This window comes from Crocuta crocuta, unplaced genomic scaffold (genome assembly GCF_008692635.1).
Source record: "Crocuta crocuta isolate KB4526 unplaced genomic scaffold, BGI_CrCroc_1.0 scaffold231, whole genome shotgun sequence".
NCBI classification, from domain to species: Eukaryota; Metazoa; Chordata; class Mammalia; order Carnivora; family Hyaenidae; genus Crocuta; species Crocuta crocuta.
The window spans coordinates 5468578-5493929 of NW_027528357.1; the positions used below are offsets into that span (position 1 = coordinate 5468578).

At 36.2% G+C, this 25352-nt stretch overlaps 1 protein-coding gene across 4 annotated transcripts in view; it reads left to right on the top strand.

Moving 5' to 3' along the window:
• NOL4 (nucleolar protein 4) overlaps positions 1–25352 on the top strand; it is a 301716-nt gene that overhangs the window by 225950 nt on the left and 50414 nt on the right. For all 4 annotated transcript variants that reach the window (XM_077753822.1, XM_077753823.1, XM_077753825.1 and 1 more), the window contains one exon: positions 20581–20761. In XM_077753822.1, the coding sequence (XP_077609948.1) occupies positions 20581–20761 (181 nt within the window). The remainder of the gene's footprint in view (positions 1–20580; positions 20762–25352) is intronic.

Here is a 25352-nt window from a genome sequence, read left to right on the forward strand (position 1 = left end):
GATGAGGAAACCTGATGAACTTTTTTTTTTTTTAAAGTGACAGTTTGAGTTAGGAATTTTCAAAGCATTTAATTCATTGAGTACTCAGTGAAACACCAGACCTAAAGCTTAACTGTTTTCAGGTTGAGAAGTGGCCCAAGAGAGAGTGATCCTGGCATTCAGTGACTGTTGAAAGGAACTGAAGGAAGACAGTGCCAAGAACTAGGAGATCTAACACCCAGAAATCTCTTACTTAAAAGCGTTAGAAAATTTGGTCAGAGAAGGTGTGAGTAAAATGGAATTGATAAGCTCAGGCAAATAAAAATTCTAGCTGTAAGGCCAGCTTTATATGGAGTTGATTGTCTTGTAGGTAAATCGGATCTCCCTGAGATCTCTTGGCTCCACTCCATCTTTGCTGTTTCTTTTCTTAGATTATCCTTCATGGTAGCAAAATGGCTGTAGTAGCTCCAGTTTTCTATCTTCCCCACTGACTGAGATTGGGTTACACATTCATCCCTGAAGCACATGCTGAGGACCAGAGAGCAGAAAAATGCGTAGGTCACATGCTCAGTTTTGGATCCATGAGTGTAGTCAGCTCTACAAAGCACATGAACTAAGAGTGGGAAGGGGAAAATCAGACACAGTTACTGACAAGGAGAGAGGGGGGCAGAAAAATGCTAAAAAGCCAAAGAAGAACAATAGTCACTATAGTGGGCTGTGCTAGTTTCCTAGGGCTGCCATCTCAAAGTAACACTAACTTGGTAGCTTAAAACAACTGAAATTTATTTTCTCACATCTCTGGAGTCTGGAAGTCCAAAATCAAGATAGTAGAGGGGCCACGTTCCTTCCAAAGCCTCTACAAGAGGATCTTCCCCTTTGTCTTCCAGCTTCTGGTAACCATAGACATCTCTTGTCTTATCTTGTGGGAACCAGCACTGTCTCCATCCTCATCTGCCCATCTTTTCTCTGTGTCTGCATCTCTTCTTTCCTCTTAAAGACACCAATCATGCTGGATCAGGTCCTATGCTAATTCAGTATAGTCTCAACTAGATTACATCTGCAAAGACCCTATTTCCAAATGAGGTCACATTGGCATGTTTGGGGGGTTAGGACTTCAACATGTTTTAAGGGGACACAATACAACCTGTAACAGTCTGCTCTCTGCCCCCTTCACCGAATTCATGTCTTTTCCACTTGCAAAATACAGTCACCAATTGCAATTTCATGAGAAATCTTAACTCATTCCATTATCAGTACGGAATCCAAAATCTCCCCTAATATCTAATCAACTCAAAAAGTCTCAAATCTTCTAAATTATCTAACTCTGGTATGGGTGAGACTGAGTATGGTCCATCCTGGGGCAGAACTCCTCTCCACCTGCAGACCTGAGAAACCTGGCACACAAGTTAGATGCTTCTAAAATACAAAGATGGGACAGGTATAGGATAGACATTCCCATCCCAAGAGGGAGAAATGGTAAAGGAAAACGGGTACAAACCCTGAGCAAGTTTAAAACCCAGCAGGGTAAATGCCATTAGATTTCTAGGCCTGAGAATAGCCAAGTGTGGTGCCCTGCTCTGTCCTCCTTACCCGCCCCCCCATCCCCCAGGCAGCAGCGCCAGGCTCCTGGCCCATCTGCTTGGAGGCACCCCACTCAGAGGCCAGAGAAGTCTGGTAGGCTGACCTCAATCAGCTCTGTCCCGTCTCTCTGGTCCTTGCATCTTTCCTTTGCCATACAAATCCTCTTCCTCATTCCATCCCAGTTCATGCTCACAATGTTTCTGCAGACTTCTGTTCTTGAAATATTTGTCAGTCTTCCATGGGTGTTGAGGTGAATAACATTATTCGGCATGAAGGTTCTTTAACATAACCTTCCTAGATGACCTCATCTCTATCCCTCACCTCTGCCGAGATGGTGGATTGGACTTCTGTGTCACACTTAAAATCTTTAGCGTAGGGTTTTCCAGCCAATCCCTTTCTTTAAAACTAGAAAACCTTCTAGATTCCTTTTTCTTAGCAAATTCAACCCACAACATGGGCTAACTCCAATTTTTGCATTCAAGTTTTAGAAGCGTGTGTGTATGGTTTTATGTCCATGAGGTGATATTATACATAATAAGAATTCACCAACAGAACTACTGAAGGCATAGAATTTAAAGTGTATCTATAAATGCAAAATATATAAACACCTCCAACGCTATTTAAATGAGGAAAATGTATAAATTATCTTTGAGTTTTACTTATTTAAAGATTTGAGGTAGGGCTACTATTTCCACTTATTTAGTTTTTTTTTTTTTAATTACATGAGTTTATTATCAGGAGACAGGCTTTTTTTTTTTTTTTAATTATATGAGTTTTATTTTCAGGAGAGATATTCTCTCTCTTCCCCACACACATACACAGTACACCTAAAATAGGCAAACTCTTATAGAAAATGATTTTTAAAATTTTTAATGTTTATTTTTGAGAGAGAGACAGAGAGAGAAAGACAGAGTGCGAGCAGGGGACGGGCAGAGAGAGAGAAAGAGGGAGACACAGAATCCAAAGAAGGCTCCAGGCTCTGAGCCATCAGCACAGAGTCCAACAAAGGGCTCAAACTCAAGAACCGGTATCATGACCTGAGCCAAAGTCGGATGCTTAACTGATTGAGCCATCCAGGCACCCCCAAAATAAAATTTTACATCAAAATACAAAGAAATGGTAATACTCTTACATCAGTGAGAGGTATGGTGAGTATAAGCATTGGAAGTAAACAAAAGAAAGGTGACTATAGCCCTATTGCCTATTGATACATATTTTGTTCTTTCATGAGTGTAGCAAATGCATATACTCCTTTATGTTGTCACTGTCAAACCCATAAAAGTACTTTACATACTTCACACCCCCACACCCAGAAAATCTGTTCTTTTTTAAGAAAGAAATGTTAATCTCTTGTTTTTCCTAAGTATTGTGCTTAGTTGTAATAATTAAGTATAAGATGGGAATGCTATGTGTATTTAAATGTCTTTCTGTTTTAGCGACAAAGTGATTCATGCATAGATACATGTATGTATCTCTAATCAAGGCTATAATTAGGCCAGTAATAAGTGTTCTTAATGATGAGGAGGAAACTAGTTATTAATGAGCTGTCTCTTAAAAAGCACTGTCCATTCATTAGCTGTAAAGTGCTGAGCAAGCTTTCAATGTGTACATGCTGTTCTAAAAATCAAACTAAAATTAGTGCATAACTGTATTGCTCTCTTTTGTTTCTTATTTCCTGTGTTGCTCTTCTCTGAATATGAAACCACAGTAGAAAATTTGACAGTGATTTATTTATAGAAGTGTCCGCTCAAGGCAGGTTCTGACATGTTGTGTGTATCTTAGTATGAAGGCAAGCACACTGTCAGCCCCTACTCTCTCCTATGCAGAACTGAGGGGATAAGCATCAGGCTGACTGGCCTCAAATTCCTTTATTTAACCCCTTTCTGAGCAACCCCTCAGGAGGAGGAAAGGATCTGGTCTTTGTCTTTGTGACATGTCAGAGCTCTGTGTTCTTCAAACCTCCTATGTACTAGATGCTCTTGTATCAAGTAGCTCAGAAGCCTCTGAGGAAGCCCAGATGAGGAACCTGGGGCTGGGCTGTGGCCGTGGGTACAGGGCCCAATTCAATTGAATATGCTCATTAGGTCTCAGAATTATTTCCAGGATTAATTCAGCATACCCCTGCACTAGCACATGACTTGCTTCAACAAATCAGGAGAGCCCTGCTCTGGCAATTCTGAAAAGAAATAAAAATTAAAATGAATCGAATTATTTCTCAGTACAGTAAACCTTTGTATATATCAAAAACATGTAGGAGGGTGGCAAATAGGTTAACAGACCACAGACATGTTTTTTTTGTTTGTTTTTGCCCTAACCATTGCTGAAAAATGTTTGCACTTGAACTTTTTTCAGGGGGCCACGTGCTTTTGGATTTACCACTGTTCCCACAGCTTCCCACTGTCCTATAATCAGACCCTCTCTCTCATTTATATAATTTTCCAGGTACCTCGGGGCAGTTGAGTGTGCTACCTATGGTATCAACAGTCTAAGAAGCCTTTTGATTTGCTTCATATTAGCTAAGTCTTTTATTACCCAAACATATGTGCCAGCATTCTTGCTGTAAAAATTAAAGCTTTGTTGGGGCACCTGGGTGGCTCAGTTGGTTAAGCATCCAACTTCGGCTCAGGTCATGATCTCACGGTTCGTGAGTTCAAGTCCCACATGGGGCTCTGTGCTGAAAGCTCAGAGTCTGGAGCCGACTTTAGATTCTGTGTCTCCCCCTCTCTTTGACCCTCCCCTGCGCGCTTGCTCACGCTCTCTCTCTCTCTCAGACAAAATATTAAAAAAAATTAAAGCTTTGCTAATCCTCTGAAGAAAAAATAATTAGGATGAGAAATAAGATAGTCTTTAGATGTTTTATCCATTCCAACTTCTACAAATGCATGAATACTATCTCCTCTCTACATTTTGATGGTAGAATAGAAAATAGGGTTAAAAGAATAGGAATAAGAAAACTGTGTTTGGTTCTTCTCTTTTTCTGTATTTTAGTGTGGAAGAATATGGGTTTTGCCCCCGTGTGATACTTGCTGGTATTAGAAATAATGCACGTATCAGTGAGAATACATGGAGAACATATGAATATATATCAGTAAGAATATACTAATATAAATTAAACTCAAGCTGAATTATCAACCTGTCTTAAACCACCACTGAATTAAGGTTTATTTTTTCCTTTTTATTTTTAAAGTTTATTTATTTTGAGAGAGAGAGAGAGAGAGAGCAAGACCAAGACCGGGAGAGGCAGAGGGAGAGAGAGAGAATCCCAAGCAGTCTCCACACTGTCAGTAGAGTACGATGCGGGACTTGAACTCACCAACTCTGAGGTCATGACCTGAGCTGAAACCCAGAGTCAGATGCTTAACCAACTGAGCCACACAGGCACCCAAAAGTTTACTTCCTTTTTAAAATATTTTCTATGTGATTTCTGTGAGCTACTTGAAACCAGCAGCCTTGCTTGATGCCAAACATGAAGGGGAAAGAATTAGGCAGTTCCTACCCCACCCCAAGTGAATCTGTCCATATTCATTTTGAACTGAGTTGCCTATTGCCTAACAAGTTATTTAGGAAGATAAGCCTCTGGATCTCCAAATAAGTAAATACATTATTTATGTTTGGCCATAGCCAAAAGATATGTTCAGTTTAAAAAATGGGGCCAGAATCCTTAGGCTAGAATTATAAGACATTTATAAAGCAGACAAATAACTAAATTAAGTCACTTAAAATGAAGGATTCCTGGGATTAATCATCTTGAAAGCCCACAGCTCATGAAATACTGTGAAGCCAGGAGTGAGAGAGGCAACCTTCATTAAGCAACCCCCGAAAGACCCCTTATTAGAATGAGGCTCGCATTTCTAATTAGCCTTCTACAGAGTTTGAGGTGATCATACTATTTTTTAGGTAGTGGTGTTGTTAAATACCCATACAGCGTTTTATTCTACAGTATTCAAAAAGCTGTACAAAGCTTAATAGACCCTATTAAGATGGAATCCACAGGGCAGATAGAACTGTACCCTATGTTCCCCCAAACATACCAGGAGACAAAAAGGGTGGGGGAGGGGGTAGCATTTTTCTGCAACTCTGGATGAGAGGCTGACCGGAAATGGAGCCGTCTTCCCTGCTGTTCTCTGGTTGATACACAGGACTGTATCCTATCTTCTCTTCACAAGGAAGGGCCTACAAAGGAGAAAAGGAAGAGGAAAGAAAGTTGTAGTTCATTTGCATAATTTAGGCTTCTGGAAATTAAAAAGTATTAATCACCTTGCTGATTTTGTACTGTAATGAAAAAACTGCTTATCAGCAAATCCAGCCTCCTGCACAGTGCCCGGGTTAAAACAAACTGCAAATCCTATCAAAGGGAAATTATGAAGTGAAGATAATGCTGAATTCCTGATGAAATATCCTGTGTGCCTCCATTATTTTTCACTTCACTTAATTTTATTTTAAAAGCCATTTTAGAATTAAAACACCCCTTCCTTAATAATTGAATGTTGTTTGTCCTTGAAGCTATAGTTTAGGGCTGTTAGCAAATTTTAAAAGATTATAAAACGAGTTTGAGTTTTTGCCTATAAACATCTGAAAATATACCTAAAAATATACTTAGTACTAGGCATACCAAAAAAATCTTCATGTTAGTATCTGTTAGAGTAAGTACTGTTTAATTGAATGTTGTTTGTCCTTGAAGCTATAGTTTAGGGCATTTAGCAAATTAAAAAAAAAAAGTTTATTCATTTTTGAGAGATAGAGAGCAAGTCTGCACACAAGCTGGGAAGGGGCAGAGAGAAAGGGAGACACAGAATCCGAATCAGGCTCCAGGTTCTGAGCTGTCAGCACAGAGCCCAATGCGGGGCTTGAACCCATGACTGTGAGATCATGACCTGAGCCAAAGTCAGACACTTAGCTGACTGAGCCACCCAGTCACCGGGGAAGTTAGCAAATTTTAAAAGATTTTAAAACAAGCTTGAGTTTTTGCCTATAAACATCTGAAAACATAAAAAATATATTTAGTAGTAGGCATACCAAAATAAATCTTAATGTTCAGTACCCGTCAGTGTAAGTACTGTTTATTAAGTAAACAGATAAAAATAGAATATTTTTTATTTGAAAAATTTCTCAATTTTAGTGTCACATTGTTTCATGTTAAAATAAAAAAAGCATTGAATATTAAAATGATATAGCTACCCATATTTCTTTTTTCTTTTGCCTTTTGTGCTTTAATTGCCTAAAAAAATTAACTTAAATGGGGCCCAGGTTTCCTAGGTGGCTCAGTTGGCTAAGCGTCCAACTTCGGTTCAGGTCATGATCTCACGATTCATGGGTTCAGGCCCTGCATCGGGCTCTGTGCTGACAGCTCAGAGCCTGGAGTCTGCTTCAGATTCTTTGTCTCCCGCTCTCTCTGACACCACCCCCACCCCCTCAGCTCATGCTGTCTCTCTCTCTCAGAAATAAATAAAACATTTAAAAAACATTTTTAAAAAAAGAAAAAAAATTAACTTAAACTGTGGAACACTGAGTGGGTAAGATCTGCTTTGGATACCGTTTTTCTGCTACTCACAAAATAGCTCCCAGCAGTATTTGACAGCCTCAGTCTGATAAAGATGATTCCCCAGTGAGTGAACATATGAATTTTACTCTTTTTCTTCTCTAGTTAAACACTTCCTGTTTCTTTAAGTTCATTGTAAAGTTTTGAGATCTTCCAGCAGCCTGGTTTTTCTTGCTGAGAGAGGTTCAGGTCATGATGGCTCCGAGTGTGCCTACCAGTCAGGAAGGTTTGATTTGCTCAGCATAGTGCATTGGGTAAGCCTACGAACACTGGAGTCAGAGTACCTGTGTTTAGATCTCGGTTCTAGTACTTACTGCTGTGTCAATTTGGATAAGCCACTTTGTAGCCTTTTGCCTCTGTTTTTCCAATGTGTAAAATGAGAATTTAATAATATATCATTCATTGGGATGTTATGTGAATTAAGATAATACGACAGTCCATTAGCATAGTTCCTGGCATATAGTAAATGCTCAATAAATATTACCTGGTAATATATTTCCCTCTCTCTCTCTGTCATTTTTTTATTTAAGGGATAATTAAATGCAGGCAGCTCAGCATTCTAGGATTTATATACTTTTATTAATGCAACTTAAGATGGCATTAGATAATTTTTGTCTAATTCATCTATACACTAGGTCCCCTATTACATGCAATCTAATATTAATCTATTTTGTTATACTTAAATCACTTATAATTAATCTACAGTGTTACCTGTTTCACCTGCTCAGGTGTAAGTAAGTTCATGGGAAGCAGGCAGTCCTTCTGTATCATCCATTACAACTGCAGGGTCTTGCACATTGTGTGTCCTCAATATTTGAGCAAATGTTTTAGTAACAACTAACTTTTTTCAGAGGTGCTAATGTTACATTTCTTCCTCACTTTGTGTGTATAGGTAATAGTTTAGACTTAAGGGTAAGGATACATTTTCAGCCCTGTTGATTTCATTGTCTGAAATATCAGCCTATAACAAAATTGTCCAAAGGCTGTTGCTGTTGACTTTGCATATTGTTTAGCCTTCCCCCTCCTTCTTCACATCTTGCATCCTGTTTCTGGTTATTACACAAATTATTCAGTATTCTATCAGTATACTTATGTGTCTCACTTTAAATATCGAATCGCATAGGCTTAGGGCAAAAATCCGTGGCATACCTTCTAAAAACCTCTCTTCTAGCTGTACCAGTCCATTCATCTGTCATTGGATGTGGTCATTCTGTTAAGATATGAACCATCCTCATGGCCTGATCTTTCAGCATACTCTGCTTTATTTTGTCACGTGATTTGTTCTTTGTCTAGAAAATCACCATGATCTGCACGTTAGGTTTTTTCACAAAGAAAATGAGGTAAGTTTAGTATGAGTTGTTTCTTACCCCTTTTAACAAGCATTTTAAAATATTTTTCAACTTTAATGACTTGTGTTGCCTTTATGATAGAGACAGTGTGTTCTTTCTAGTCACATATTTTAGCCTTTCCTTTTCTATCAAAGAAAACTTTCAGATAGAGTTTGCTATCTGATGTATTAAAACCATTTCAAATGACAAGAATCCTAGATTAAGAGATACACTTAATGTAGCTATCTGAATCCTAAACCTATTGCATTACTTCCCAAAGTTTTCCTACTTGTAATCTTATATATATTAAAGTTTGAAGGTGTATGTCTTTTGACATGGCAAATTAAATTTTTGCCTTTACCTCTGCTTCCTTCCAAAGACCCACTAAAATAATTGTAAGTGAATATAAAGAGTTGAATCCTACAAGGAGATACAGAATGAGGGAGGATTTGGGCAAGGATTGAGATTTTAATCCAACTTTGGAAATCGGAAATTGACATGCAAATGATGATAGGGAGATACCACTAAGAAGCCATGGAATCCCCTCTTCCCCTAAGCAGCCTGAGGTGATCTCTGAAAATGGCTTGCTATTCACTTGACCCTGAAAACCCGACAAAATCATGCAAATCAAGAGGTTCAAATCTTCATGTTCACTTTAAGAACACACACAAAGCCTATTCAGGCCATCAAGGGTATGCATATCTGAAAGACCACCAAGTATCCGAAGTATGTCACTTTGCAGAAGCAATGTGCACATTCTGTCACTACAGTGGCAGAGGTGGTAAGTGTGCTCAGGCCAACAGTGGGGCTGGACACAGAGTCAGTGGCCCAAAAAGAGTGCTGAATTTTTTCTGCACATAACTTAAAAGTGCATACAGTAATGCTGAACTTAAGGATTTAGATGCAGGTTCTCTGGTCATTGAGCACATCCAGGTGAACAAAGTCCCTAAAGTGTAGCATAGAACTTACTGGGCTCATGGCCAGATTAACCCAAACATGAGCGCTCCCTGCCACAGTGAGATGATCCTTGCAGAATAAGAACAGGTTGTTTCTAAACCAGAAGAGGTTGTTTCATAGAAGAAAAAGATATCCCAGAAGAAACTGAAGAAACAAAAACTTACAGCCCAGGAAAAAATTCTGCATAAAATAAATGCAAATAAAAGTAGAAAATAGCCATTTAATCCCTGTAAACCTTGAAGGTCTGAGAACTTAAGGGCACCAGGTATTATAGAAAATGGAGAACACAAATATGAAAATAGAAAAATTGGCTCAGTCTATCTGAGAAGTTATTAGACCTTAGGACCCTCTCCAATATTAGGGGATCTCTGCCTCTGACCACCCCAGTAGGAGATGAGAGGTGTATTCAGTAGAGAAAGAGAAGCAGAAGGAAAACTGTAAGCCCAGGCAAGCTAGGTATAACAGCAGGAAAAATGTACTGAAAATGGGCAGAATAAATTCTTCGTACTGAAGGTTATATATCTCTGCTACAGGCCTTTTCATATTTTAGCTCCAAGAATGGAGGCAGCCTAATAATTTTCCTCTTTCAAGAAACTGGAAGTCTTCTCTCAAAAACTGAGGATCCAGAGAGGAATAGAACTATATGAATCCTTGCACTCAAAGTTCAGATGCAAAGCAAAGAACAGAAGAAATTTTTGAAGCAAATATGATCTATATCCTCAGAGAGATTTTTTTTAAAAAAGGTTTTTCCTTGAAATAAGAAACAAATGCATGAAAAATAACATTAAACAAAATCAAACTCTTAGAATATGAAAAAAATAACTATGATAATCAAAACTTCTTTACAGATTGGAAGACCATTTGGAAAATTACTCAGACACTTTAAAAAATTAGACATAGAATGGAAAATTAACGAGGAAGGTTTTTTTTTAACGTTTATTTATTTTTGAGAGAGAAAGAGAGGCGGAGAGAGGGAGAAAGAGAATGCCAAGCAGGCTCTGTGCTGTCACGTGGAACCCGACATGGGGTTTGAACCCATGAACCATGAGGTCATGACCTGAACCAAAATCAAGAGTCAGATGCTTCACCGACTGAGCCACTCAGGTGCCCCACGGAGAAAATTTTTTAAAAAGGATGATCAATCTAGGAGGGCCAACACCTGGCTAATTAGAGTCAAGAGAAAGAGAAAATAGGAAGAAATTATATAAAAAAATTTCAGAGCTAAATAATATGCATTACCAGAATGAAAGAGCCCATAAATTATCAGGACAGTAAATGCAAACCAAGATCTGAGTTAATCACATTACCATGACATTTTCAGAACTCATGAGATGAAAAGAAAATCTCAAATAGGGAGGGAGAGAAAAAAGCACATATAAAAAATTAGAAAGCCAAAGGACATCACCCTGTAAAAACTGCCCTCAACACTAAAATATATGGGAGTAAAACCCACAAAATCCTGAAGACAGTTCTATATCAGCAAAATTATCAATCAAATATCAGGGTAAAAATATCTTAAAATAATTTTCTGGTATAGTCTTCCTCATAAAGTTATTGGAGAATATTCCCCACAGAGACAAGAATATAAACCAAGGAAGAAGTCACTGAATCTAAAAAGAGGAGCTCCAAAATTGAAGGGGATGGAAGAATTTTCCAGAGTGGAGTAAGGAGATAAAGACTTCCAGGAGACAGGTGTCCAGGGGGAATCCAGAACTGATGGGGCACTGGATGGATCTGATGATATGGAAACTGTTCTAAGGGGTTTATATTTGTGTTAGAGAATTTGTGGGAAATGAGTAGTAGTCGCTTAGAACACGAGCCAATTAGAAATAGTGGCTTGGAATACAAACAACACCAAAGGATAAGAAATTAATATCTAGGGAATAAAATTTTAGAGAAGAAAGTATATTCACTGTTCAGTGGTTGACTCAGTAGTGAACAGCACTGGGTGATCCTGGGCCCCAGCAGTGGAAAGAGAGCACATTCAAAAGAATTACTGAAGACAGTTTAGTAATGGGACTATTTACATAGGCATAAGATGACCTACGGTAATCAAGAAGATGATGAAACATCATCTAGGAATAGCAAGTAAGAGAAGCATGGAGAAGCAATGGAAGGGAACTGTTAGCAGAACGAGACAGAAACTGAAGACCTGGGAGAGCGGCTGTATCATAGGCTCCAGATTCAGCAGCAGAGAAACCCAGACGCACCAGAGCGTGGCAGGTCAGCAAAGGCTTCTGGGGGGTGAAAACCCACCCCCTATCATCTCTCAACCTCTAAAGTATGTAAGGGCTTCCTCTTGTCCAAATCCTAGCAGCCAGAGAGCAAGGAGCCCAGCAAACTAACTTCACTCTGGTTCATACTGGTTCTAGAGAGTGTATCTGAAGTGGAGAAAATAAGGATATTCAGTTCACTAGCAAAAATGTGTCTTGTTTAAATATTTTGTTATGAGGCAAGTTCTAGTCTAAGCAATGTGAATCTTCTGTGACATAATGAAACAAAAGCCAGGGATCATAGAAATCTCTGGTTGTGAAGAATGTTTCCTATCAAGTGTAGAATGGATTTGTGTGCAGTGTTCACATGCACACACACACATGTCCCCTGTATCTTCATATGACTCCCTCTTTTCTATCATTTTTAGCTTATTGGCTTATGTACTTCTCTCAGAAAGGCCTTCCCTCTTGGACACCTATCTCCAAATATTCTTTTACATCACCATATTTTCTTTCATTATTCATGGTTATCACTGTCTGAACTTATTCTTATAGTTTTCACTTCTTCCTCTTGCCTACTCTCTCCCTCCTCCCTTACCTCTATAGGTCCTTTGAAGTCAGGGATTCTACTTTAGCTGATGATCTATCTCCAGCACCTAGCTAGATATGTAGCCTGGGAAATAACACATTCAATAGAACATTGTTTTTAAGTAATTGTATAGGATTTCATCCTGTGTTATACATATGAGATAATAAAAAGAGGGCCTGTTCAATATGACACAGGTCTCTAGCACAGGAGACTGGATGAAGGTATCATGAACAAAAATAAAATCAGGAGGCAGAGAAAATTATGGCTGGAGGGAGAAGTAAAAGTATGAGAAGAAAGTGTATGCTTTTGACATATTGACTAAGAAGCATATGCAGGGTATTCAGGTATTTATGTGCAGTGAATAGTTGAAAATGACTTGGGAAAAGGTTTTAGTTACAGATTGAGATTTAGAGGTCTTTGGTATAGAAGGGATAGATGAAGGGATAAAGACAGATGAGATCTTGAAGGAAAATTATCCATAGAAAGTAACAGACTCAAAAAAAAAGCAAAATGGAAGAAAAGGAGAAGCTTAGTTATACCATTTACACCAAAATTTATTATGAAGTAGGATAACATAAGCCATTATTTTAAGGAAGATACACTACTCCAAGTATACATAGTGTCCAAGAACATTAATGGATTTGTTTGTGTATGTTTTTGAGAAGTTAGAGCTCTCCTAAAACTTAATGACTTCTTGAACAAAAAATTAGTTTTTCATCATAGTTGGAAATAAAATTGTAAGCTTTAAACCTGATGTATGAAGAATTATGTTCATATAATTCAGTAATAGTGCTATTTCTTTTCTTACTATATACCCTACACCACAGTCAATATGGTAGATCAGAGGACTTTACACAACTAAGTTACAAGTGGCAGACGTAGTACTGTTAGGGAGAGGGACATTAACAAAAAACACAGTGTTTTGTTTATGTATACACGTACCCATACATGGTCAGGCATAAGCAATGCATGTTAAATTCATCACTAGATTATTTTCAGTTCATTTCATGTTGTCTCATGCATGTTCCCTTTAAAAGTTAATTTCACATTAATATAAAAGCATTATGACTCAGTGATTCAGGCATCACCACTTTGATGGCTTTTCTAATTACTTTAGTTTGACTATTTCATAATTAATATACTTAAAATATCAAAATGGATGGATAATTTTTACACCCAGATTAAATTAAATTATAATAACCTGTAAGCTTTTATTCCAATGTGTAGGAATTAAGATCTCAATTATGTGGCTCCTTCAAGATACACAATTTGGATGGAATTATGTTTACTATATGATTGAACATAATGTTCAACAAAAGTAGCTATGAAGGAATCCATTATGTAGAGTGACATTAGGAAGGGATTGTTCTTCATTCTGCTCATTCAACCATACTGGCACACCTGTTTCTAATTTTGAAATCATCTATGATTACCTCCCGACAGCAGTGTGGAAATAGCATCATTAGTCAAGTTTCTTTGTTTGCTCAAAAAGAAATGTGAAAAGATGAAAAATATCTGCCATGGCCAGTTTTTTTTTTAAACTTTAAGTGTATTTTTCATATCTCTGTTTTCTAGTTCAGTCTAATTTTCTTAAGCCAATGATGAAAACTCCCAGGACCATACTGAGAAGGTTTGGGGTACCTGACATCCAGGATAAATAAATAGTATCTGAGGGGTCCCTTTTAAAGTACTTAACCTGAGTTTTGCTGACTTATGCTTATGTAGCCATTTGTGACAAGGACTCTAACCATAGTTTTAATATAAATTGCAGCTTAGTCTTGTACTTAGGAAAACTGATACCCACAGAAATTAAAAGAAAGTTTCTTTCTCTTAACTTCTATTTTAATGTGACACACATTATTTTAATTTGAACTAAAACGTTAGTCAAAAATAGCATTAATACCTATTAGTTTCTTTCAGCATTAGCCAATAATGTACCGTACGGATGTTCTATATGAACAAAATAAATTTCAGTCTAGAATTGATAACTGCCAAAAATCTAATCAAATCCCTTTATGAAGCCCCTTGGTGTATCACAGATTTGATGACATTGTAGATAAAATAATGCACCTCTTTAGGCTGCCCAACATACCCTAGGTGGCCAGTGTGCAAGTTTAGCCTTAATCTTCTGATACCATCATGTCCATAGGATTCTTATGTAGTAGTTAATGGTTAACTGCTCTAAAAATGTCTTAATGCCTCCACTGTGCTACTCACAGTGAATGCTAAAAATACTTGTTCTAAATTTGGTTATAACTATAATATTCTGAATTTGCATTATAGTTGTAATGTTTTAATAGCTAAAGATTTTGACATAACCATCATGTTTAGGTTCTTTGAGGGAAATTTTAATTGTTTGAATATAGTTGTCTTGACACTCTTTGGGTTTCCCATCTTCTGTAGGATATTTGGTTCAAGGTCTTTTGGTCTATAGCAATCTGAGAATTGAAGAACTCATTTATGTACGATTGAAGTCTTTGTTCTCTTCTACGATATCTTTTTTGAGTCTATTTGCTCTTCATGCATTTTGTTACAAAGATAATTGTATACAGAAGAAGTACAAGAATTTCAGATAAATAGGCCTTGTTTCTTTTGTTTAATGGTGGCTGGGGGATATTATTAGAGATTTAGGGAGAAAAAGTATTTTATTATTCTGGGATTTAGGTTAGGATATGAAAAAGGAAAATACTATCTTTCTTCATTCTTAGTTTGATGAAAGCCATAGTAAAGCCTGCTTTATTCACATAACACTTTCTGATTTCATACAAAAAGTAAAACAAAAAAAAAAACTTTTAAGAAACTTTGAATTTTTTTTAACTTTTATTCATTTTTTTTTCAGAGACCGAGACAGAGCATGAGCAGGGAAGGGGCAGAGAGAGAGAGAGAGACGCAGAGAGAGAGAGGGAGACACAGAATCATAAGCAGGCTCCAGGCTCTGAGTTGTCAGCACAGAGCCTGACCGGAGCTCAAATTCATGAACAGTGAGATCATGACCTGAGCCAAAGTCAGCCACTTAACTGGGTGCCACCTAGGCATCCCAAGAAACTTCAAAATAAAACCTATAAGAAAAAAAATATTTAGTTTCCTCTTCAACATTAGATACATATGTTAAAATTTTGCAAACAATATTAAAAATTAAATGACAAACCATCATCAGATATAAAATATTCAAATGAAACCTAAAACCAGCAGAAGTAAGGAAATAATAAAGAATAGAGCAGAAATAAAAGATATAGAAACTAAAATAAAATCATGTAACAGATCAATGAAAATCCAGATTTCAGCTGGATCTCTGAAAAAAAAAGGAATTATTCCTATATATTAGTGCCCCATGGTACATTTAGATGGCTCAGAATATTACCCTGCTTTTCTTTTCCACTTGGAGTTATGACCAGCATATAGAGTGTTATAGGAGGAAGTGACAGAAACTGTGGCTGCCAAGATTGTTCTCAAACTCTGAAGAGATTTGGATGCCAAGAGCTCCGGGTTTTGTTCTCCAAGAAAAAAGAAATCTCAAAGTCTTTAAAGATAATAAATGATTTTAAAGATAGGTTTGAGATGTGGACAAGATGTCAAGGGGGAAACAATGGTCAGGAAGTTATCACATGAGGCCAAACAAGAGATTACGGGGCTCTGAATTGTGTATTCTCAATGAGAGCTTCTCAGATGTATGCCAATGAGAGTCCTTTCCAAGATGGAGCCGAGGGGACTTGGGTGGTGTTTGACTGAGAGAAGCCCAGTGTAGGAGAAGAAAAAAATCTTGGTGTGAGGCATTAACTAGAACAAGATACAGTGGTGAGAGAACAGGTGTTGTTTTGTTTCTTAATTAAAACTTTTTACAAGAGGTATCTGGAGGAAAGAAAACATAAATTTAATTTTAAGATATTAAATCTGATATCCATGCATTTCCTATTGTTGAGGCATGAACCTCAGAGAGAAGTCTGATATTGGAAGTAAGAATTTGAGTATGACAGTAACATCAGTAATATCTGAAGCCATGCCTGCCTTGAAATCAGCAGGTGGAGCATTTCATCTTACCAAAAGAGAGTATTATGTTAAAGGGGATTAAGAAAAAATAATTTAAGAAATTTTTTTCCCTTTTACTCAGTAGAGCCCAAATTGCAAATAAAGGTATGGTTTTAAAGATGTTTTGAGTTGTTATAAATGTAGAGTTTTAAAGTATTTTAAAAACTCAGGAGGCAAAAAATACTCAGGAGAAACAAAAAATATATAATTAGGAAAAATATTTTTATTCTCCAAATATATTAAAATTTAACATTTAAGATGCCAATTTGGTAATGCTTTGTTAAAATTGATTTTTCTGAGGGTCAGAAATACTATGATATGCATATGAAATCAGTGATTGGGGCACCTGGGTGGCTCAGTCAGTTAAGCGTTCGACTTCAGCTCAGGTCATGATTTCATGCTTCATGGGTTCAAGCCCCACATCAGGCTCTGCACTTGGAGCTTGTTTGGGAATCTCTCTCTCTTCCCCTCTCTCCACCTTCCACTCCTTCTCTCCCTAAAAAAAAAGAAAAATTGGTGACCAAAAAATTTGTGTCTGCAATCCAATTTTACTACCTCAAAGGTACATTTCTTTTAAATTTAATTATGGTCATATTAACAAAGAGATTCAAAGTTGAGTGTGAGAAACCTATAGAAAAATACATTTTTTAAAAAAATTTTATTGTTTTGGTCAATAATTAAATGGCAGACTGTTACATTTAAAGTTGAAATTATTTTCATGTTTGTTAGAGAGCACATATGCATGTAAGCAGGGGAAGGGCAGAGAGGGGGAGAGAGAGAATCCCTGGAAGGTTCCAGGATGTCAGCACAGAGCCCGATATTAGGGTCAATCCCATGAACTGTGAGATCATGACCTGGGCCAAAATCAAGAGTCAGACACTTAACCAGCTAAGCCTCCCAGGTGCCCCAAAGTTGAAATTTTTAAATGCTAACTCTGTACTTTTATTTTTGATAATAAAACTTTATGGCCATCAGGAAGGATTATAGAGCACATGACTTTACAATGTACATGGTTACTTCTTCCCATTCTTGCCAACCACATATCTATACTTATTGGGACTATATTTTGTGTTTTTATTTAAGCCAATAGTTTTCAAATCTCTATTGTTTATAAAATCGTGTGTGTCTGTGTGTGTGTGTGTGTAAATAATGCTACAGAGAGAGTCCGTTAATATCATAACCTGTTATTCTGAGTTTGATAAAACTCTGAGTAACAGCTATCTTGCTGTGGTTGTGGATTCTCAAGTCAGAAACACAATCTAACTCCTTTTTATTTCACATCTTATTATTAGGCTACTTGGATTTGATCAAAAGATGTTTTTTTCCTTATTATCTTAGTGGGTTTGGGAGCATCTTTGCAAAGAATAGTCTTCTGTACTGGCGTCTTAATTATTTGTATGGCCAGCAAGGGGAGGAGATTGTATGGAATGCTCCTAACTGAACAAAATAAATGACTTCCTGAGTGTTACTATATATATACATATATATATATATGAGTGTGTGTGTGTATGTCAATGGCATTGTCAATCACTTCTCATCATCTCAAATAATAAGTACATTTGCTTTAAGTGCAGACTGCTTTTTTTTATAAGCAATTTAAATGGAAGTTTTGATTCTCTCAGATCTTTTATGAATTTCCCCAGAAACTCTTAGCAATGTACTTAGTTCTTGAACACTTGCTACCAAATGGAAGAAGAGAAGCTTTTAGAAAGTAAAGATGTTTCCCAGTAGTTTATATGTGAAATAAATTGTACTCTCTTGCCCCATCTGTACTAGTAAAACAAAGGAGAAATTCAGAGCTGTAACTTAAGTAAAAATGCTTCTGTCATACAGAACTACGAAGAACATGTAAAGATAGGAGAAATCCAGTAAAAATCTTGCACAAAGCTCAGGCAAATTGATGCCTGAATTATCCATGTGTTTACTATTTTGCAGTGATAAGCTTCTTTGAAGTCTGTGCAAGTTTCTTCACCTTAAAAAGGTGGATCACAAGTTCCCTGACCAATGATGAACTAAGAATGTAGTTCAGTATTGATGCAACACTGCCTTGCAAATTCTAATTGCTATAATGATGGCAAGGTAAAGACAAAAAGAAGAAAGGTATCTGGATTACTAAATCTAGCAGTACATTTTATTGGAAATTTCTAACTCTAGATATAGAAAACTTAATGAAAACATAAAATAAACATAATAGATGATAGAAGATATAGTCTCAGAAAATGTGGAATTCTTGGGAGATATAATAAAGACAATGTTTTTTGGAATCTATTGTCAAAAATTTGAGTGAATCAATCAAACTTCATTTTTCTTTTTTAAAAAAGTGTCTATCGAAAGTACTTGAGTAAAGGATTCTTTAGGCATCTGCACTTAGGAATTCAATCTGTATGGTCCAAGTACCTGTCAGGTTCTGCAAACTCAAGTTTGTCTCTGTCCAGTTTCTGAGGATAAGGTACAAAAAAAGTACACACCAGTCTTCCCAGAGACATTGACAATGTCAAATCATTCCCAGTCTTGCCCTCCATCTATAAGTAATCACACATCCTATAACAAGCCTGTATTTTGTGAAATGTGCATACGTCTATACATCAAGGCTGTATTTATTGATAAGGCCAAAACCTAATTACAGAAGTTACTATAAGCATTTCTTTAATTTGTTGTATACTCTTAATCAAAGAATCTGAATCAAAGCAACACTGAATTATCTAGTATACTACTGGTGGTCATTAAATCGCTGATGCTGTCTTATTTTTATGGAGTTTTTAAGAGAAAATTTGAAATATGTCTCATAAAAGCCAGGATAGGCTTTTGTCTGATTTTTGAAGGAAATTTATTTCACTGCCTAAATATGCAGTCTTATAAAATATTAACATTATCCTGTTTTAAAAATAATCTTCATAGCAACCCAGGGGCAAGCTGTCTGCCTTGAGAAGTTTGGGAACTAATAATAATTAAAAGTTGCTTACAGAGATAAAATGTGACTCTAGGGGATATTTATTTTTTATCTCATTAAAATCTATGCTTCTTTGAAACCAATAACAGCAATCGTTCATAAGAAAAACACAAATTAACTTTATATTAAACTTTTGCCCAAAAGATACTGCAGACCAGATTTTATAGGGGCTTTCATATGTTTTATTTCCCAACATATAGTGGACTGCCAAGAACATTAATAATGCAAATCTGTGTTTGAACACAAATGACTCCCTACAAGGCCTGTTTTGATTATTAATGGAATTAATTATCTGCCCGCTCCATGCAGTTACTGTGGTTTGGAATAACAGTTAATAATGAAAGACTAAGGCAAATTTTAAAAATAGCATGTTTAATGATACAAATTAATTCTATCCTACAAAGAATCAATGAGCAAATACTGTGGAGACAATGCCTTCTCTCTGCTCTCTTTTTACTAGTCATTAAGAAAAGTCTTTCCTATGAGTGTATTTTATTGTCATTTTTCAAACACAGAAAAATAGACTGGGATGTTCAGAAAGGCCACCAATTTTGCCAAACTGAAACTCAAATTTTATCATGTTGCCCAAGTAATTTTCAGTCAAGAAACTGGGAAGTTATGCAAGCAGTGGAACTGTTTGAGGCTAGTCCCTTCCTAATCCAAGATTGCTTTGAAGTATCCAATATTCTGCCTTCTTTCAGAGTTTCAATGGCTACGTGTCTTTACAGAAGGAATACTTCACACAACCCAGTGGTTTTCACAGTGCTTTAGATGCGGTGATTGTATGAATGTAGACTAAAGTAAAGAAGGCCTGGTCTGGGTAAAGAGGAAGAACACGGCATAATGGCACATCTTTGTGTCCTTGTCCCACAGTCTCCGGAAAACTCTGACACATTTCCTCCAGAAGCCTTAAAGTTCCATGGAGCGTAGTTAAAATCTATTTCTTTATAGAAAAGAGAAGTCATATGCATAAAAAAATCCATGGGTAAACATCATGAATTCACCTATCAATATTCTGATAAGCATTACTCATTTAATAAGCTTAAGCTGAATATAGAAGTATATAAGACCTGTCTATGTTCTACTGTGGAGGAATATATATGTATTACATAGTATAATAATATAGTATATAATTCACTTCTGGGCTATTGTGAACAACTCTCTTTGTGTAATTTTAAACTTAGTTGGAAATTGCTTGCAAATTTTGCTCCATCTCCAATCTGTCTCACGTTGTTACTTTTTTTTTTTTTAGTTTATAGCCAAGTTGTTGAAAACGTGCATATATGCCAACTTAATGTTGACCATATATATATTTTTTTCTTATTCAGTGCAGACCTGTAGATAATGATCAGATAGTTCTGGTCAAGGTGAAATAGCACAGTGATTTGACATATAATGGAATGCCGTTGTCATTGCAGGACGAATCTGCCCCAGCTGACAAACAATGTAAACCAGAGGCGGCCCAGGCCACTTACTCAACCTCAGCTGTTTCGGGCTCCCAGGAGGTGTTGTACATCAACGGAAATGGGACCTACAGTTACCATAGTTACAGAGGTCTAGGAGGGGGACTGCTCAATCTGAATGATGCTTCCAGTAGTGGTGAGTCTTTACTATTTATTGTGTTTTTTCTGTCCATTTGGGGATAGCAAAGTCTCTAAATCTGAGAGAAGAAAATGAATATGCTGTGAATAGTGCCAATCTGCTAAAAACAAGACCATTTAATACAGAATATTTGTCTCCCTGCAAGAATATCTCCCTGTTCTGTAGCTGTTTCCAAAAGTGGCAGCACTGTTACACAACTGAATAATTGCCATTTGTACTCAACAAATCTCAACTAGTGAAATAGTTTAAAAAAATTTTATCAAATAGTTATACATTCTTCCCCCAAAGCTGTAATGCACTATTCATCAAGAATAATGACATATTTTCTCAGTGTTCAAAGAGGCTTTTAGTTTGGAAAATATGAGGCACCAGAAACTTTACTTGATAAAACACACACAGCAAACCTAAGAACACACACCTGGAAACAACGCGTAGAAACAACCAGTGGCTCTCCGTGCTCCACCAGCACTGGATGGTGTCCTGGGGCCAGCTCATTCTTCACACATTGTTAGGAACTTCTTGAGCTTGTATATCAAAATGAATTGCAAATATGTAATATAAAAAGAATAAAATATGTGGGTGAATTTCTTGTTACTGAGTCATAGGAAAGGCTTTCCTAAACTATACCTAAAATTCAGGGAAAAAATAAGTTTCATTACATACACACACACACACACACTTTTGCATGACATAAAAAACACTATGTGCAAAGTAAAAATAAATCATATTGGGAACATTATTAGCTACCTATACTACAAAAGGTTAATAAACCAATACATGAAATTCTTCTAAAAAGAAATACCCAAAATTATATATTAAAAATAAGGCTAGAAAATGAACTCACAATTCCCAAAGAAAGCAATGCAAATGTCCCTTAAACATGGGTAAAATTACTCAACCCCAGCCACTCCTAATAAAGAGAAATGCAGATTAGCAAAAATCCAAATGTTTACACAATATTCTTTTGACAAGGCTGTGTATGCCTTATATATGTATATTCAGAAGGCTATTTGTTGTAGTGCTATTTATTAATGCAAGAAAAAAGGATTACTAATAAAAATGTCCACAATAAAAATACCTATCAATTGATGGCTCGTTGACTCATTTTGAGTACATCTGAACAGGAGAGTAATAATCAGCTATAAAAAGTGGTGAAAAATCTCTTTATACACTCCAAGCAGTGAAAAGTTCCTACAGTATGCTAATATTCATTGAAGAAGGATTTATGTAATTTTTTTAAAAAGTTTATATAGAAGCAGGAATGGGGAAGAACAGCATGGGGAAAGGAATATAAACCAGAATTCTGAAAGCATAGTAGGTTTTATATTTTGTTTTAAAAATTTAACTTTGAACAGTTTAAATACATAGTTATAAGCCAAACCGACTAAGAATTCCTGATATTGAAAGTAAAATAATGCAAATGAACTTTATGTGTTTCATGAGTGGTTGGCATAGCCCCCACACAGAGGAGCTCTTCCAAGGGATCTCAAAAACCATAATTTGATTCCACAGCATGAATGCCTATGATAAAACCTTAAACTATTTTCAGTAACCATATTATTATTTGGGGGCAGTTGTCTGTGTATTGTGGTTTAAAGCAAATTTATAATGTTGATGTCAGTGAAAGTTGGGATTTTTAGCAAGGGGCAAAGTAAATATAGACATAAAAGCAATATGTTTAAGCAAGAATTCCCATAATCTTGTATTTGAATTGGTAGTATCAGTGAGAATTCAATGCATTTCTTGTTTTAAAAAAATACAGTTCTTCTTCCACTGAAAATGCCTGAAAACAAAGACCAATTTCAATTTTAATATTTGAATTAGGCTTGGTGGGCTTTTGATATATTTGGGAGCAAATTGCATTATTAATGTCAAAGGAGTATATATGCAAGAAAATAATTTACCTTTATAATACTAGAAATAGGCTATGAGTGTGTTCAGGGGTTAACCTTCCTTGAAGGATGGGGCTCTTTGGTCTGCTTTAAAAATTAAAGGTGCTCTCTCTCCACAATAGCTAAAACATGGAAAGAGCCTAAGTGTCCATCAACAGATGAATGGATCAAGAAGATGTGGTTTATCTATACCNCAGAATCAGTGAGCTTTCGTCTGAAGCAGTTGGGTGCAGCTCAAAAGAGGAGTGCCCCAAGTCAAAAGGAAAAAAAAAAAATGTCATTTCAGAAAGAAACTAAGTTTCAAGTGAATATTCAGTTTTTTCAATGCTAGAGGCCTTCTAAGCGTTTTGCAGCTTTATTTGTAGTTAGTCCACAAATCAGAAGGAAAAAGAAAGTTTAATACCAGGAAGCAAAAACATAAACAAAACCTGAGCATTCCTTTTAGCCTATAAAGCTGGAAACCAACAATTCTTTTTAAATATTTGGGAAGTAAGTACTGATAGGTATTTCAGGACTTAACCACCATATCAAAAGAATTGCAGGGTGAGGGGGAAGTGCATTGACTATTGATTTTATTGATAGATAGAAACTGTATTGTTTCGTCTTGAAAAATCATTCAGTTATTAAATTATTTAACATTGACTAATAACAATAACTACCACTTACTGAGTCCTTATGGAATTTCAGTGTAGTCTCTGTTTACTCCTTACATGGTCCTCTGAGATATGTTTTGCAATTCTGTGGAAAAATTAATTGCGTCTGCCCCAATTAAAAAAATTGTAATGCCTAGACACCACTTGCTTTTTTCCTAATATGATTGAAACCTGTTTTGTGAGTCTCAGAGACATGAAGTGACTTTCCCAATGTCCCTCCTTAATAAAGGGAGGCACCAGGATCTGAGCACAGGCTTTCTGACATTAGAGATTTGGAAGCAGACATCAGAGGCCACATTGTAAACCACTGAGCTAACAATCTGTGTAAAGGAAGCAAGTACTAAAGTATGTGATACAGTTCGGTATAAACTAATCTACTTTTTGTCTCCAGAAACACTTCTATTCTGTACGTTTAATGTAATGAATGAATCATACAATATGTGGTCTTTTATTATATCAGGCATCTTTCAATTAGCATGATGTTTTAAAGGTTCATCTATATTAAAGCATGTATCAATACTTCATTCTTTTTTATTGCCAAATAATGTTCCATTCTGTGGCTATGCCATATGCTATTTAGCCATTAATCAACTGATGGGCACTTGGATTTTTCTCACGTTAGGGTTACTACAAATAATGCTATAAACATTTATGTACAAGTTTATGTATATATGTTATGATTCTTTTGGGTGTATACCTACAAGTGGAATCACTGACTTACTCATATGGCAACTCTATGATTAACATTTTGAGGAAGAACTCAAATGAGATAGATGTCTTTTCATTTATTATCAATCTTAAAATTTTTTTTCTTAACTATGTCTTATAATACAGTACAAGCTTTACACTTCTTTGCTATTTCCTTTTGTGATGCTATTGTAGATGGAATGCCTTCCTTAAAATATCATTCTGTATTTTTCTACTTTTGGAAGAGTTGGTAAAGTAGTGGTATTAATCCTTTAAATGTTTGGTAGAATTCAGGAATGGCCATGCCCATGCCTGGGTTTTTCTGAGAGGTTTTCAATCACTAACTCTCTTGTTATAGTTCGCTTATATTGTCTGTTTCTCCTTCTGTCAGGCAGTTTGTGTATTTCCAGAAATTGGTCCATTTCAACTGAACTATCTACTTTATTGGCACAATTATTCATAGGATTCCTTTGTAGTCCTTTTTATTTTCATAAGGTCAGTAGTGGTGTTTTTCTGTAATCTCTGGTTCTAGTTACTTGAGTGTTCTCGCCGTTCTTCTTGGTCATTCTAGCTAAAGGTTTGTCAGCTTTCTTGATCTTCTCAAAGAACAGCTTTTGGCTTTATTTATTTTCTGTATTTTTTTTTCTATTCTCTATTTCACTGATTTTTGTTCCCATGTTTATTATTTCTTTCATTTTGCTTTCATTAAGTTTAGTTTGTCCTTATTTTCCAGTGTCTTAAGCTGTAAAGATAAGACATTTATTTGAACCCTTTTTTTCTTCACATATAGCCATATTATGTTTTTGTTTTCATTCACCTTAAAATGTTTTCTAATTTTTTTTTCCATTTGTTCCTTGACCCACTGGTTATTTAGGAGTGTTGTGTTTAATTGCCATATATATGTTAATTCCCCAATTTTCCTTATGATTTCTAATTTTATTCCATTGTGACCGGAAAGCATGCTTTATAGATTTCAATCCTTTAAAGTTAATTGAAGCTTGTTTTATGACCTGGATTTTGATCTGTCCTGAAAATAGTTCCCTGTNGGGTCAGAGGAAGCGGGAGATACAGAATCTGAAATAGGCTCCAGGCACTCAGCTGGCTTTCAGCACAGAGCCTGATGTGGGGCTTGAACCCACGAACCATGAGATCATGACCTCAGCCAAAGTTGGACATTTAACCGACTGAGCCACCCAGGTGCCCCAGATTTAGTTGATTTATAGTATTCAAGTTTTCTATATTTTTGTTGATCATCTGACCATTATTGAAAGGTTATTGAAGTCTCCAGCTAGTCTTGTTGAATTATTTACTTTATTTTCATTTCTAACACTTGTATTTATTTTGGGACTTTGTCAC